The sequence below is a fragment of the Vipera ursinii genome, assembly GCF_947247035.1.
Source record: "Vipera ursinii genome assembly, chromosome: 1".
NCBI classification, from domain to species: Eukaryota; Metazoa; Chordata; class Lepidosauria; order Squamata; family Viperidae; genus Vipera; species Vipera ursinii.
This window is the reverse complement of record NC_139512.1, coordinates 72895456-72912262: the sequence shown is the minus strand read 5'-3', so window position 1 is coordinate 72912262 and position 16807 is coordinate 72895456. Positions and strand designations below refer to the sequence as shown.

Sequence of the window (16807 nt, the reverse complement as noted above, 5' to 3'; positions counted from 1 at the left end):
TTCTCCGAAGACTCAGGGCGGCTTACAAACTTAGCAGTAGCCTTCATTCTATGTATATGCCTGCTTATTAGGGCTTTCACACACACACCCAAGCGGCATTATTACAAAGTCGGCTTAATTGCCCCCAACAAAAGGACCCCCTTTTTCCCCATCGCGCAGCAGACTTGAAAGGAATTGTGGATCTGGAATTGGGGGCGGTGGGAGGGGGGAGCTACCGCCGTCTGGCTTTTGAAGTGTTTGAATTAAAATGGCTCAGCGTGGATTAATACCAAAATACCGGCAAGCTTCTTTTTTTTTAAAAAAAAAAGCGGAAACTCCTTATTATAGTCTCATTGGTTTGTGCTTAAATTGTAAGCCGCCCTGAGTCTTCGGAAGAAGGGCGGGATAGAAATGGGATTAAAATAAAAAAATAAAATAAAATAAAAATAAAGGTCTATCTATATAAAGCTGGTCAATTTCGGAGACAGCGATTAGTTGATTTTGGCCGATCTTGAGAAAAAGTGATCAGCATGGGCAGGGCTAGGCAACCTTGGCTCTTTGATGACTCGTGGACTTCAACTCCCAGAATTCCTGAGCCAGCATAGCTGGCTCAGGAATTCTGGGAGTTGAAGTCCACGAGTCATCAAAGAGCCAAGGTTGCCTACCCCTGAGCATGGGGATACCCAGCATCATGGGCTACATCGGAAGTCGAAATGCCGTCCCGGAATATCCCATAATCCTACCCCCTCCCACTTCTGCTTCCTATCTCTGCGGCCCCCTGCTTGAGCGGGACGGCGTCCCAAAGTGCTTCCTGTGGCTTCCCAAAGAGGAAGAGGCGGGAGGGCGGCTGCGCGGTGTGAGGCTTGGTGGCCGAGGGGTGGAGAGGCACGCTGAAGCGAGAGCCGGGTCCGAGGCCTTGCGAGCGGGGCTTGGAGAGCGGACAGGTAAGGGCCGGGAGGGGAGGGGAGGGGAGGGGAGGGCGGCGGTCCCGCGACTTTCGTGCCTCGGGACGGGGCTCGCTTCTTTGTGGGTTCCCCCCCCCAGCCGGGCTGCGGACGGAAAGGGTCGCCGCGTGGAAAAGCCCCCGCTTGGGCTTTTCACGTGAGAGGCCTGGCGACCTTAAGAGCGCCTCTGACTCCCGTCGGAAAGATGTCACAAAAGGCCTCCCGCCACGCCGCCTTTCCACGCGCCCTGCTGGGTCACAAACGCGCGTTTGCAGCCCGGCGGAGGCGGCGGGCGGGCCTGCGCGGTGGTTGCGGGCAAAGCCTCTTTCAGCGCCGGAGATGTAACCGCAGCAGGTGCCGATGGCGGCCCCGGGTGCAGAGAGGGAGAAGGATGCCTCTAAGCGCCGGTCCTCAAACTGGCAAGCCTGGTGCGTTTGGGCCCCTCCGTCTGAGGCAGGGAAACAACGTCCCGGAATCTTTTTCTTTCTTTCTTTCTTTCTTTCTTTCTTTCTTTCTTTCTTTCTTTCTTTCTTTCTCTCCCCCTCCCTCCCTCTCTCTCTCTCTCTCTCTCCCTCTCTCCCTCTCTCCCTCTCTCTCTCTCTGGCTCAAGCGCTTAAGGGTTTTTGTTTTTTTTCCGCCTCCCAAAGATGGTTAGGAGACTGGAGGCTGAAAATGTATAAAGAACGGTTGCTGGAATTGGGCAGTGGGTTAGGACGCTGAGCTTGTCGATCGGAAGGCCGGCAGTTTGGCGGGTCGAATCCCGAGTGCCGCGTAGCAGAGTGAGCGCCTGTTACTCGTCCCAGCTTCTGCCAACCTAGCAGTTCGAAAGCACGTAAAAATGCAAGTAGAAAAATAGGGACCACGACGGTGGGAAGGTAACAGCGTTCCATGCGCCTTTGGCGTCTAGTCATGCCGGCCACATGACCACGGAGACGTCCTCGGACAAGCGCTGGCTCTTCGGCTTTGAAACGGAGATGAGCACCGGCACCTAGCACGCATGTGCGGGGGAACCTTTACCTTTAAGTTAATGAAAAGGACTACTGCTGATAGCATCTTCTAATATTTGAGGGACTGCCACAACCTCCTCTCCACAGCCCCTGAAGGCAGGACACAGGACAACTGCGGATGGAAACTTAACTAGCTAACCAACCTAGAACTAAAGAGAAATTGCCTGACGGCGACAACAATTAATCAGTGGATCAGCTTATTTCCAGAAGTTGTGAATGCTCCAACACTGAAGGTTTTTAAGAAGAGATTGGAAAAACCCTTTGTCTGAAATGGTATAGGGTCTCTTGCCTGAGTGGGGGGGGGGGGTTGGACTAGATAGGAGATCTCTGAAGGTTTCCAACTCTTATTATTCTGTTATTTTTCTCTCCCATTTGGGATAAAAGTGGCTAAATGGTTTGGCAGAACATAATCACCTTTCCTTGAGCAGCCTGATCAGATAAGAGATTTTTATTTGAAAAACTAGGGACGCTGCTACTGCTGTCGATCTACTGACAGTTGTCCATAAAAGTGTTTGTTTCCAAATCACATCTGCTTTTGCTGACTTCAGTTACTCTTGTTGTCAGATACAGAATACACACAAGTCTTCTTTTCCATTGATTGCACTTACCACCAGCTATAACCACCCTGATTGAGAGCTTCTGTTGTAGCCTTTAACTCAAATACTTTGGCCACCTAATGAGAAGGAAGGACTCACTGGAGAAGAGCCTAATGCTGGAAAAGATTGAGGGCAAGAGAAGAAGGGGGCGACAGAGAATGAGGTGGCTGGATGGAGTCACTGAAGCAGTAGGCATGAGCTTAAATGGACTCCAGAAGATGGTAGAGGACAGGAAGGCCTGGAGAAACGTTGTCCATAGGGTCGCGATGGGTCGGACACGACTTCGCAGCTAACAACAACAACATTGTAGCCTTTGGCTTAACAGAGTTTATGTAGACAGCTAACAACTAGGATGCAAACTCAGCTTTCTGGTTTTGGAATTGAAAAGGGACTTCCAGAACTTTCTGGAGTTGTGAAGACAGTTACAGACTTTAAGTGAGATGTTTCAAGTTTAAAATTTTTGCTTTTATATCTCTCAATTGGAATCAGTGCTGGGACAGCTTGCACGTTTATCTGCCACCTAGATTTCTGCATGTTAAAGCAGATCTAGACATAAGGCTTGGAGTGTGATTTGTATAAGGCTCCTTAGTGAGCTTATGGGTGAGTTAAGAGTGTGTATCAAATATAATTTAAAATATATTTTTTGAAAAAAAAAATTTACATCTTGAATTTCCTAGCTAAAAATTATTCTTTAATGAATAATGAATTTAGTGACAAAGAAGGCTTTCCTGACCATTGTTTACAACTGCTAGCCAGTCATTGTGAAGTTCTAGGTATTTTTATTTACCTTTTCAGTTATGCTTTCCTATTACTAATTGTTTTGATTATAAAATATATTTGTACTTATGTCTTTCTGACTTATTATTGCAGGATGCCTGGATTAAGCTGTAGATTTTACCAGCATAAATTTCCTGAAGTAGAAGATGTTGTCATGGTCAATGTCAGGTCCATTGCAGAAATGGGAGCCTACGTTAGCCTTTTGGAATATAACAACATTGAGGGCATGATCTTACTCAGTGAGCTGTCCAGGAGACGAATCCGTTCTATAAACAAACTCATCCGAATTGGCAGAAATGAATGTGTTGTTGTCATAAGAGTTGATAAGGAGAAAGGTGAGTTGCATAACAATACAGCTTTTTTTTCAATCCATAGGAATATATTTATGGTTTTCAAAAATATTCAATGAGGAAGTGTAGAACAGCCTACTGCAGGGGTGTCAAACTGCTGGCCTGCGGGCCAGATGCGTCACTTGGAAGCCGCACCCGCCCCATCTCCTGCAAGGGGGAAAAAGTCATGATACGTTGCGACATGTCACGCAACACGGTGAGTTTGACACCCCTGGCCTACTAGAAGGGATAGTATACAGTAATTTGGAAGAACAGTTCTTTCCTGTTGCACTGTTAGTTGACTTAATATTTTGAAAAATATTCCTTGTTATTTTAGGTTATATTGACCTGTCAAAAAGAAGAGTGTCTCCAGAGGAGGCAATTAAATGTGAAGACAAGTTCACCAAATCAAAAACTGTAAGTTCTTGTAAGAAATTTTACTTCATTTTTTGCTATTTGTTCTTCATTTGTGGATTAACTTGGAAAATGGGCTTTTTAATTTATCCACTCCACTGCAAAGAGAAGCAAAAGTTGTACACCCATTTAGTAAATAAATTTATCTAGAATATATTTAACACAGTTATCTTGGCTTTAAAAGAACTGTTTAGCTTCTGACCTCTTTGGATATATCAGGTATATCCAAAGATTCTAAAATGGCAGGACCCAAGGCCATGAAAGTTTTGTGTGGATCCAGAAATTTGAGTGTGGATATATTGATGAAATATTTGACATATTAAGAAAAAACATCTCCTGTGTACAGGTATATTGCATGGGATTTTCAACCTTAATTGTTATATTGTTTCCTTGGATTAGGATACATTGTGTTAAATATAGTAATGTTACATTCTCATGCAACTTTTTCCCTGCTTCTGCCCAGGTTTATAGTATCCTTCGCCATGTTGCTGAAGTTTTAGAATATACAAAAGATGAACAGCTGGAGAGCTTGTTTCAGAGAACTGCTTGGGTATTTGATGACAAGTACAAAAAGCCTGGATATGGCGCATATGATGCTTTCAAACTTGCTGTCTCGTAAGTAAAGATGCCTTTCTAATATTTCACTATGGTTTAGAAATTAAAGGACAAATTTGTGCATTCCTTGCTTTTATGCAGATTCCTGTACCTTTATCACTGTTACTCAGTGAATACACTTTTCTGCATTTTGAAAACCTAGCAGCACGCAAGCCTGCTTCTATCTATAAACTCGTATCTTTTTGCAAATCTAATTTTCAGGAAGAGGAAATGTGTTTAAATGTTTGCATAGTTTATTGTTTTGATAATTTCTCTTTTGTATATAATTTAGGAAATTCTGGTAAGGTTTTCTTTGATTATTCTTTTTATATAGTGATCCCGCAATCCTTGATGGTCTGGATTTGACAGAAGATGAAAAGCGTGTGCTAATTGACAATATCAATAGACGTTTGACACCACAGGCAGTCAAAATTCGAGCAGGTGAGTCCCCAAAACTGCCTGTTAATCTTATTTATTAGGGGATAAGTTCATTATTACAGTCTTATGAAAATGTCCATTAGTGAGTATATTATGAAAGCATGTTGAATGCTGCTTTTTTGCTTTATGATAGATCTAAAGCTATCATTATCTGAACATCTAAAGCTATCATTATCTTGGGCTCATTGAGGACTTCAACAATAAGCATGACTAGGAAATGTTTGAATGGGAGGTGAATTAGGGAGGTGAATTTCACAATGTAGCCTTTTTTGTTTTGTTGAATATGTTATCCAAACATTTAATTCTCTGAAGGAAAAGAGCCAGAAATTCTCAAATAACTTTCTGGGACAGTAGTGTTTTTGGATAGACAGGAATTTGAAAGTTTCTGAAAATGTAAGGAATCAGATTCATTGGCAGGGAAATTTAAAAAAAAGATCATTAGGTGTTATGAAAGAGGAAGCACTTGGAAAAGGAAAAGAGCATACAGGACAGTGAAATAAACCAAGCAGGGTCTAATAACAGGACGAGGATGGAAATTTGTAAAATGACTTGAGCCAGCTGTCTAAATCTTTAGCCCGGGCTCATACAGATCTTAATGGTGGAGAAACAACTAGAGAAGATTATCCTGTTTTACACAGTATTGTCACTAAGAACTTTCTGAATAATTAGTTTACCACTCATTTGAATCAGAGCTGAATTCAAAGTATACAGACATTAGGTAATAGATTCATATTACTTGAAGCTTACTAATTGACTGTGTCAGAATCCATTTATATCATATTCATAAATGGAATGTTTCAAACATTATTCCATGGATTCTGCCATCTCCCGAAGAGAAGAGAATAGATGTGTATTGAACCGGTATTAGGCATTTCAAAGGAAAGGAGAAGCCTTTTGAACTGGGGAAACAAAAGGGGGGGCTAGCATCTGGCTTTTGTCATGGAAGAGAGCAATAAACATAAAGGGTCCTAAGTTCCTTTTTCCCACGAGATGGATGATACATGGGGGACTGACCAAATGGGGCTAAGGGGGGGTTAAACCGGGAACTCTTTATAAGGGTTTACTTCGTGGGATAATATTAAGTCCTGTCTCATTTCCTACAACCAAGCATGTCATAGTAAAGATTCTTTTTGGAATAGATTTGACTCCAAGAATTTTGTCTTCCTAAGACTTGGTTTGGGGCGGGTCCTGACAGACTGTAACGTTTAAAGCTATAACAATTCTGTGCTTCTTTTATCATTACTAATCAGAAATATTCCACTGTGATTAGAAAAACGTGGAACATTTCTGCCAAGTGAAAAGATCCAAATTATAATTTGCAGTGATTAAAATACATAACAAGCTAAATGCATTTGTTGCAAGATTTCCAACAGTTGTTTATGAGTTTTCTCCACCCCCCCAAAAAAAACTTGCTTTAAGCAGCTCAAATTATTTCTAACATGACAACTAATTTCTTTAAAAGTAAAAAAAAATTACTCATGAGGGATAAGGGGAAAAACAGGATTTTATTCAAATGCCAAACCACCATTTATGTTACCAGTCAGTGAAGATTTGACAGCCATTGGTTGAATTCCTTTCATTTTGTAGAAGCATGAAGTAGTGGTGAAGAAGGACTTTCTTCATAACAGGAAAGATGTGTTAAGATGCAGATGTGTCAAGTAGGAAAAATTGCATTGTAAGGGGGAAGATGCAAGGAAGTAAACCAAATTCAAGAAAATTGAATTGCTCAATGTGTCCTCTGCTTCAAATGATCCAACCTAACCACGTTGTAGATTAAGGGCAAATGTAGCACATTTTTTTAAAAATTCCATTTATATCCTGCCCTTCTCCGAAGACTCAGGGCGGCTTACAAGCTTAGCAGTAGCCTTCATTTTATGTATATGCCTGCTTATTAGGGCTTTCACACACACCCCAAGCGGCATTATTACAAAGTCAGCTTAATTGCCCCCAACAATCTGGGTCCTCATTTTACCTACCTCGGAAGGATGGAAGGCTGAGTCAACCTTGAGCCTGGTGGGATGCGAATCTGCAATAATTGCAGGCAGCTGGTGTTACTTAAGGAGGCTTTAGCCCACTGCTCCACCAAGGCTCTTTCCTTGGGATCATCTCTTAGCCTGTGGCCTCTTGGTAGTTAGGAATATTTTTGTTTTCCATTAGCATTCATCTTTAAAATCCAATGTTATTGAACTATGTATATTTGGTTGCAAATGATTTTAATTTTTCTAAACATTTTTAACATACCAACATTTTGGCTTTTTTAGATATTGAAGTAGCCTGTTATGGTTACGAGGGTATAGATGCAGTAAAGGAAGCTCTGCGAGCTGGCTTAAGCTGTTCTACAGAGAGTATGCCAATCAAAGTAAGTGGGCGTTCTTTGACATGATTGTTCTGGAAAATCTTGAATATAAAAAAAAACTCTTTAACATCCTCCTGTGGTTTAATTCTCATACCAGTTAGTCTGTTAATATATAGGGATGGGGTTGGGAGGGAAGGTAAGATTTGAATTGACCTAAGAAAACTAATTACAATCTTAAAGTGGCTCAGTTGGATTAATTATTTTACCATTGTTATAAAACTTTGTATTTTTAAAGTGTAGAAAAGGGGCAGAAAATTAAACAGATTTATAGACAGTTAATGGTAGTTACAATGCCACAAATACCGAATTGGCTGAAACCTCAGGTAAAAATGTGCAGTTTGGTTGATTCCAGTATTTCGTTGCTCTTCATCTCCACGAATAAGGTCAACAGTGCCATGAGTACTTATCTGGGGGTTACAAATTAGTGAAATACAGAACCTGCAAATAATGAACTTTGTATATCATGAAATACTTGTCATTTAAAAGTTTGTTATCTTGCAGTATTTTCCCAAAATACTAGAAATGGACTCCTTCAGGAAAAGAGCGTTATGAAATAGGTCCAGGGGTTCTTTTGGTGTTAGTTCAACATTTAAATAAACTTTTTATCAGCAGCTTTGAGGAGCAGGTTAAGACTTGTGAAAGCAAGTCTAATACTACCTCATTCTTTTTTAGATAAATCTTATAGCTCCTCCTCGATATGTGATGACCACAACAACACTTGAAAGGACTGAAGGTCTTTCTGTTCTCAGCCAAGCCATGACTGTCATTAAAGAAAAAATTGAAGAGAAGAGAGGTGTCTTTAATGTGCAAATGGAAGTAAGTATTGTGTGTTGACCTAGGCTGGGATCCGGGGCACCTACAGAGAGGCAGTGAAAAAGAGGCATGTTGCAACTGCCATCTTGACTTTTTGACCCCTCCCGTCGCTTGCAGACACCTTTGCCTGTGATTCTCAGCGCTAATATCTGCAACTGTAATTATTGCCACATTTTGGGGTGGGGTGGGGGGCTGTTCAGTGGTTCTTGCAGTCTCCGGCCAGGAGCAAGGACTTTATTTTTCTTGTTCTGTTTGGAAAATTAGGTTAGCAAATGCTTCAAAAAAATTCTTCAAAGCAACGTGTTCCTTTTTCGCTGGTGTAGAACTGTCTCAGAAAACTAAGAAAATGTCTTCCTCTCTTTCTCATATACTTTCTGCTTGCTCAGTTCCATTTTTATTGGCTCTGTTTGATCAGTGTTGATAAGTCAGAAATTTGGAAAGATACAAGAAAGCCTTAAAGCTCTAGTCACAGTACTTTCTTAAATGAAGGAAAAAGGGAAACAAATTAATCTGGTTGGTACTGCTATGGCCTTGGTTTTTTTTAAATATTGCCATTAACCAAGTTTTCAAGTGGAGGGAACAGAAGGGGAATAGGCAAGGAAAAGGGAAGAAATACACAAAATAATATTTAGGGATATATATAACCAGAGGAAATATACTGATTAAAGGTAAGTCTCTGTCTAAGTTACTCCATATTTTCAAATTTTAATTATTCCAGAACATCAGAATACTCTTCTCTTAGTGGACCAGAATAGATATGGAATGGGTTTATAGGGAGGAGTAGAAATAGCTGGCAACACTGGCAGCTTATCCATCTTGTACCCCACCAAGTGTGTACAGTGAAATCAGGTTCAAAATTGCTTTCCTTCAGGTATTCTGATTTTACACAAGTGAGATGTTTTCAATCTTAAAACACTGAATAATTATCAAGTGTGGGGTTCTGAACGTCCCAACCATTGGGTCTGCAGGAGATGGGTTTTTTTACCTTTGTTCCAGTAGACTTAACATCTTTTAACGCTTTTTTGTGGAAGCAAAAAATAATATTTTAATCGAAATCATATTAGAATAAGTTAAATGTGTAGGTAAGTCTGTTCAGGTAACAGAAAAGTTTGTTTTGGATTAAGAAAACAAGTTTGAAAAATTTCTACTGAATTGTTTCTTGTTGATTGCAGCTAGGGTAATAAAACCCAACATTGTTCCATTTTTTTTGGCAAAAGACTATCCTGAAAGATCCCAGAGTGATTTTATAGGATTAGTAGGGCAAGGCTAGTATGTTTTGTCCCAGCTTTTTCTTAGTGGCAACTAGCATAGCATGTTTCACTGTTCTGCCTAGCCTCCCAATTTTCTAAACACCTTCCACTTCTCTGTTTCTTCAGTTCATGTCCCAGCATTGCATATACAGGTAGTCCGTTACTTACAACAATTCATTTAGTGACCGAAGTTACAACGGCACTGAAAAAAGTGACTTATGACCATTTTTCACACTTAACTGTTGCAACATCCCTGTGGTTGCGTGATCAAAATTCGGGCACTTTGCAACTGGTTCATATTTATGATGTTTGCAGTGTCCTGATGTCATGTGATCGCCTTTTGCAACCTTCAGACAAGCAGAGTCAGTGGGAAAGCCAGATTCACTTAACCATGTTACTAGCTTAACAACTGCAGTGATCCACTTAACAACTGTGGCAAGAAAATGGGGCAAAATTCATTTAACAAATGTCTTGCTTAGCATCAGAAATGTTGCGCTCAATTGTGATAAGTACCTGTACTACCAGCATGGCATATTCTATCAACCTTAAATACTCCTTGATCTTCTCTGTGCCTTCCACCCCTCAGCTCCCACTATCCTTCACTGGCTGGATCAGCCATGGTTCAGGAGCCTGAATTTGAAATCAAAAAGCCCATTTTAATCCAGATATGAACTAAAACATCAAATTATATGTTTGGGTTCAGTCATAGGCTACCTAAAACCAGCTGCTTCATGCACAGAACATGTCACGTGTGCTCATTCCTGTTTGTATTTTACCAAAATTTATCCTGAGTTTTCTGTTCATTAGAAATGTTTATTTCTAAATCGCTCAATAAAGCAAAATCCTATATCCTAGTGCCCCCCCCCCCCCGGTCTTCGCACAGTTCCTTTAATGTGGTAGGAGAAAATTATTAAATAATTTATTAAATAATCACTTGTGCCTTGTGGTTTTATATTCTTAATGACTACTTTTATAGTTTTAATAATCATTTTTATATGTTCTAATTAATTGTACACCTAGAGTAACTTCTTGGCCATATAAATTTAATAAATAAAACTGATGTTAAAGTAATGAAATACAACTTAGCTTCAGTCAGATAATTTTTTGTTTTGTTTTTGTTCTTCAGTTAATTTGGGAAATGCACTTTTTGGCATCAAACAAGTTTATATTGTTTCAGTGGTGTGTTTCTGGAAACTATATATATTTATTAAATAAGCAAAAATAACACATGGTTGGCTCCATTTAGGGAGACACTGAATTACTATAGCATGTCTACCACAAATCCAACTTGGATTGCAGTGGGCTGAACTATTTGCATTTGTTATGAAAAATTCATGAAGAGCGATTGAGTGCTAGCTTTTATACCATTTTGAGGTTTTGACTCTCCAGTAATGAAAATTCCTGAATTCAGCTCAGTGCAATCTTTTTGATACCCATTCCTCCCTTGTCCCTCAAGTTTTCTAGTAATTGTAGCATTTAAGACCGGTTTCCTTAATTCAACAATGTACTGCAGATTCTATACTAAATAACTTTCAGTGTCATATTTTCAGATAATGTGTTTATAATGTTCATTTTACCTATTTTAGAAAAGAAAATCTCAATGTTCCAGTAGATGTAGTATTATATTTCTGTGGGCTTAGAATTTACAGCTCTTTTTTTCCCAAGGAGTACACAGTCTTAATTAATGGAGATGGAAAGAGTCCAATGAAATCTACATTGATTTAAAAAGAAATATACCAAACCATAAATAGGCAGCAGCTGTTATCACTAGTGGTAGCCCCTTCCAGGGGCTATCATTGCAGTTGCAAATGAGTTTGACTGCAAATAGCAGATTGATAGTTGCTGTCTTTTTCATATTTGAACAGGTCAACTGCATGTTTAATTAAAAGTGCATCTGCTTAAACAGATGCTGAATTACACTGAAAGATAACCCTATATTGGTCACTTTGTCTTTACAGCCCAAGGTAGTAACTGACACTGATGAGACTGAACTTGCAAGGCAGTTGGAAAGATTGGAGCGTGAGAATGCTGAAGTGGATGGAGATGATGATGCTGAGGAGATGGAAGCAAAAACTGAAGATTAAATTAATTGGAATGACAAAATAGATGGAAATTACGCCTTCATATGCCTAAAAACACCTAGAGTTGACCGAGATGTCATTGTTAAAAAATGCCACAGGAACAGACTTGAAATACTTTCAGGTTTTTAATGAGACCAAATTTTGAATAGACAAGAAACCATCCGCTACAGTGGGTTGCTTGATTTTTCTCAATGGGAAGGTACTTCTCACTGAAGAGTAAAACCTTTTCCCCTAAATAATCCAAGCCTACTTTGATGACTCTTCTTAAAATTTTCACATCTTATACATTCAGATTGGCAACTGGTTCACTATGTTGTATCAGTGAGTTTCTGAGGATTAAACCAATATTCTTCCACAGACTGCACTGAAGCTTTCAATAAATGTATTGGATATTTACTTGGATTTCATTTCATTTTCATTTTAAGAAATTTGTAGTGCAAGGAGCTAAAGAGGAAAGAGTGGCTTTTTAGCTCTTGAAGGTGGCAATTCACATGTCTTTAACCAATAAATCCTAATCTCTATATAGTTCATAATCAGTTTTCATTATACAAGTAACTTTAGTGCTACTTCATGTGCAATGTCTTGTAATTTTTAAGTCAGCAAGACTAGATACTCCTTTTTTAATACTCCCATTGATGAATTAATGCACTAGTCTTCCTCTTCTTATTTTGCTGGCTTTTATTTAACATTTTGAGTATGCGATGCCTTAGAACAAAATATTTTTCCCCTACTCTGCAAAGTAAACCATAACCTATCTAATTTGTAGAACAAAGAAATACTGCATTCAGTTGCCTAAATACGTTAGTTAGGAGCATGATACATCTTGTGTTTATTTTTTGCTGGTTTGCCATATCAAACTCTTTCTAAATACTATGGTGACTTATATGCACTAAAACTTTTATTTAATGTCATTAATTTTTTCTTAACTATTGTGCTATCTAAGAAATTTCTGTTTTTATCTACCGTATATCAAAATCAAAAACTGGTAAGACTTCTAAATTATTTTTTTCTAATATTAACATCAACAATGTTTTAATGGTAGCTTATAATAGTATACTTTTTTCCTACCACTGGGTGTCATGCAATCACAACAAACTGACTTAATATTGCTTTAAAAGTATTCAAAATGTTGTCCTGCATTCTTATTTAGTAAATCCATGCTTACTAAAGTCCTCCATATGGCCTGCTAGCTCCTTATTAGGATTCTGCACTCTTTGAGGAAAAACCAGTTCTCTCTCAAGATAAAAGTTGACGTCAACAGATGGTTCGTTACAGCCAGTTCCGTTCCACTATGGGGGAATCTGTAGGTCTAAAGATAGATAATTTGAGAACTGATTAGACGTTACAGGAATACTCTGATCTGACATCACTGTCTGAGTTTAGTTTAATATGCATACAGGTTCCTACATGTTTTCTTCCAATAGGGATATGTTTAGTATTTGAAGAGTTCCTTGTAGCAGTAAAAACCCACATTTCAGCATTAAGTAGTATGTAGACTGGGTAACCTTCCTTGTATCTGTAGAGTGAGAAGAGAGTCATTTTCTGCAATGTCTAGGAATTTAATTATTTTTGTGTAAAGTATAGGTTAACTGATAATACCTGAATGCAAACCAGTATGGACATGTATATTTAAGAACTAATTACAATGTTTGCCCCGTGTATATTTTTTTAGAGTAGCAATTTTCATACAATGGGTTGTTCATAAACTTTTCAAGTGCTATAGGGAAATAAAGTATAAATGGGATTATCTAGATCAGGGTGTCAAACGGCCAGCCCGCGGGCTGGATGCGTCACACAAGCCGCGCTCACCCCAGCTCTGGCAAGGGGGAAAAATTTGTGACACATCACATGAGGCGGCGAGTTATTGGTATTGTCAGCATTAGAAATGTCAGGACAAACACAAAAATGACTCAACTGTAATAGAAAACTATAAATTGAACAGTAATAAAAGAACTGAGATGCAGGGAAAGATAATAGGGTAAATGATAAAAAAGAGGGTGAGATACAGATTCTGAAAAATACGATTTAAAAGGGCAAGGTGTAAAATAAGTACCGCATGAAACTGGAGGCAGATCTCTGATATTTATATCCCGTCTTTATTATTTTTACAAATAAGGCAGTGAATATATCTTAACACATTTTCTTTCTGACATTTTCCACACAACAACCCCGTGAAATGAGAAGAGTGGCTGGTCCAAAGTCATCCAACCGCCCTCCATGGCTTGAACTTTCAGTCTCCCACTAGAGTCCAAACTGGCTCTCTGGTACATCTGGCTAGATATACTCAGTGCTTTTTTTGTAAAAGAAAAAGGTGCCGGAACTCACACATGTGAGTTTTAGTTTTAATTTTTGTACTGTTATTTATATATGCCATGTGAACCGCCCTGAGTCCCTTAGGGAGAAGGGCGGTATAGAAATCTCAATAAAATAAAATAAAAATAAATGTCATACAACCCGCCTTGCCTACCCTACAAGGTTCCATCCAAAAAAGGTGCCGGAACTCCGTTCTGAGCATTCTATGAGAAAAAAAGCTCTGGATATACTCTAACCACCCATGAACTGTTAAGTAGTTAATAGACTTGAGTCTCTGGATCCAAGAGCCTCCAAGAATACAGGAGCTAGGCCACCTCTGGCCTAAAAAATAAAGATTTACATATTAAATGCATAACAATATTTACATAGGGCTCATATGTAAAACAGAAAGCAAGTGTATGAGAGTGTATTGTAAAACTCAGTCATACAGTCTCCCACCCACTCCATAATAATACTATGTCTGCAAACAGATTTGCTGGCACACTGATTTAGTGACTAACGCTGCATTGTCTATGACTCACACTATTAGCAAATACAGTAAACAGGAGCTATGCAAGAATTAACAATTGTTTCTTCCTGCTTTCTTATCTCCAGGATCCTTTTATTTATTTATTTTGAAATCTTGCTTTGACCATAAAAGTGTTTCTCTAGAAAACAAGTACAACTTACCTGTAGTTCTGTAAGATGCTATTGGGTATAGAGTCACTCGACACAGTCTCAAGGTAGGATACAATTTCCATAAGAAGCATCAATTTCCAACCAAACAGGAGTGTAAAATGCTTCCTCGCTGTTCTTAAAGTCTTCCATAGAAAAGGGTTACATATATTTTGGAGCAATTTTTAGGACTTAAGGGAATGACAAAGGGAAACTGCCTACACCTCTGTTAGAGATACTGCATGCATATGGAGATCTTCACCGAAAGGTCAATAGGATCCATCCAATTTATACATCTGCATGGTAGGTTTGGCTTGTGCATGGATCTACTTAATAATACCCAGATAAATTTATATATTAATGTAGCCTTAATTGTTCTGGAAAGTTACAACACATTCCTATGCATTCTTAACTAGAAGTAGGCTCAAGTACAAATGGTTTTTATTCCCATGCAAAAGTAAGTTGAGCAAACTGTGCAAGTAGTGTACAACTTAGGATGGCAGTTGGAACTGGAATTTCTATCACTTAGCAATGGTAGTTCCCTGCTATCCTGATTGCCTTCGTTAAGAAAATCTCATGGCTGACCTGGTAAAGCAACTTCTTACTACCATTGACTTGGCTAGGGGAAGCTGGCAAGTCCCAGGTGGCTTGCGCGCAGGCAGGCAATAAGTGGATGCTGCTAGATGGGAAAGAGTATGCGGGAGTGTGCAAAGAAGGTGCAGCACCTCATAACCACGTGACTGGGTCAAAGTGGATGCGTGAGAATGCACGAAGGTAAAAGGAAGGTGTGGCAAGGCTTGGGGAGGGTGCAGGGGAGCAGCCAAGTGGCCAGCTTGGTGTGAGAGCAGGGGCTGAGGGACAATGTAAGGTTGGCAAAAGCTTAACCCTAGCTATCCCATTGAATTTCTGGGGAAGCCACAGGGAGGTCCCAAATGGAGATCACGTGGTTATGAGGTGCTGCATTTATTCATAAATGCCAGCCAATTACCAAGCACCCAGATTGTAATCACATGACTGCAGGGCTGCTGGGACAGTCAAAAGCCTGAGAACTGGGCATAACTACCACTTGTTCAGGGCCATTCTAACTTTGAATAGTTCTTGAATGAACAGTCGTAAGTCAAGGACTACCTGTATCCAGTCATATTGTTCAGATGCACTTTCCTTTCACAGTTCCTGGATGTCTTGGAAGCATCTGATTGTCTATTGCCAGAAGGAGAACATTTGATGCATTACGTATTTAATTTTTGCTATCTTTATCCTTCTTGGTTTTTTATTATTTACCCATTATCAGACACAGAAGGGAACATTCAACCTCCTAAAAGTCTTCCACTCCTGAAATAAATAGCAAACCGAAATTTTGGTGATATCCAATTACTATTTGTAACAAGGCTATGTCAGGTTTGCCTTAAAGAACTTTCTTGTATATATTTCAATTTTAAATCTGGATTAAAATGTCTGGCTATAATATAGATAAGACTGCTTTGCTTTTATTTATTGTTATTTTGGTGTCTGAACTTTTCGCAACTGTCTAGACAAGACCTCACAGTTCTCTTGGCAAGTTTTCAGAAGTGGGTTGCCATTACCTCCTTCCTAGGGGTGAAAGAGTGACTGGCCTTAGGTTACCCAGCTGGCTTTGTGCCTAAGGTGAGAGTGGAACTCATGGACACTCAGTATGTAGCCTAGTAACCACTACACCAAACTGCAGTACACCATATTCTCCACTTTTGCAATCATTCCCTGTGACACAACTATCTTAATCTTTGATATATTAATTTTAAGAACCATATATATCATTATATTACACAATTTAGGTTTCACTGCAAATAATCTGGATTCTCTGCCAATAACATGGCATCATGTGCACATAAAAGTATAAATATATTTCCAACCAAGACATCTCTATAGTACCAAGTACCTCATTTGCCACATTTGTTCATGCATCTTATATACCGTACATTTTTTTAAAAAAAACCACAGCCTCTTTCACTTCATTATGTGAAAGCATCTTTTTCATACTTCCCATTAGTCAAATTCACATATTTCTGTAATATGTAACACCATTCTTGCTAGTTTTTTCCAAGCAGCTTCCATATCCTCTTTCCATATGTCTTTATTTTCTATCCATTATAATGGGAGATTGATCTGTCTTCTAATATTTCTTCATACATTACTACGTGCTTTCCCATTCTGCCCTTGTTCTACTTCCACTGTAGTTTTACTTCAATTTCTTCGGTTCTATTTTCCCCCAAGCTCCACTGTTTA

At 39.2% G+C, this 16807-nt stretch overlaps 1 protein-coding gene across 2 annotated transcripts; it reads left to right on the top strand.

Annotated features, from left to right (window-relative positions):
- The first annotated feature begins 793 nt into the window (after positions 1 to 793).
- On the top strand, positions 794 to 12008 carry EIF2S1 (eukaryotic translation initiation factor 2 subunit alpha). Of its 2 annotated transcripts, none has more exons than XM_083349043.1 (8): positions 794 to 923; positions 3397 to 3638; positions 3970 to 4049; positions 4510 to 4661; positions 4975 to 5081; positions 7340 to 7437; positions 8107 to 8250; positions 11456 to 12008. In XM_083349043.1, exons 2-8 carry the CDS (start codon positions 3398 to 3400, stop codon positions 11579 to 11581), a joined length of 948 nt encoding a protein of 315 aa, XP_083205169.1. In that variant the 5' UTR covers positions 794 to 923; position 3397; the 3' UTR covers positions 11582 to 12008. The 2 variants fall into 2 exon arrangements, with proteins under 2 accessions (XP_083205169.1, XP_083205168.1); XM_083349042.1 differs by lacking the exon at positions 794 to 923 and adding an exon at positions 1269 to 1351 and having other exon boundaries at positions 11456 to 11695.
- Positions 12009 to 16807: the final 4799 nt, after the last annotated feature.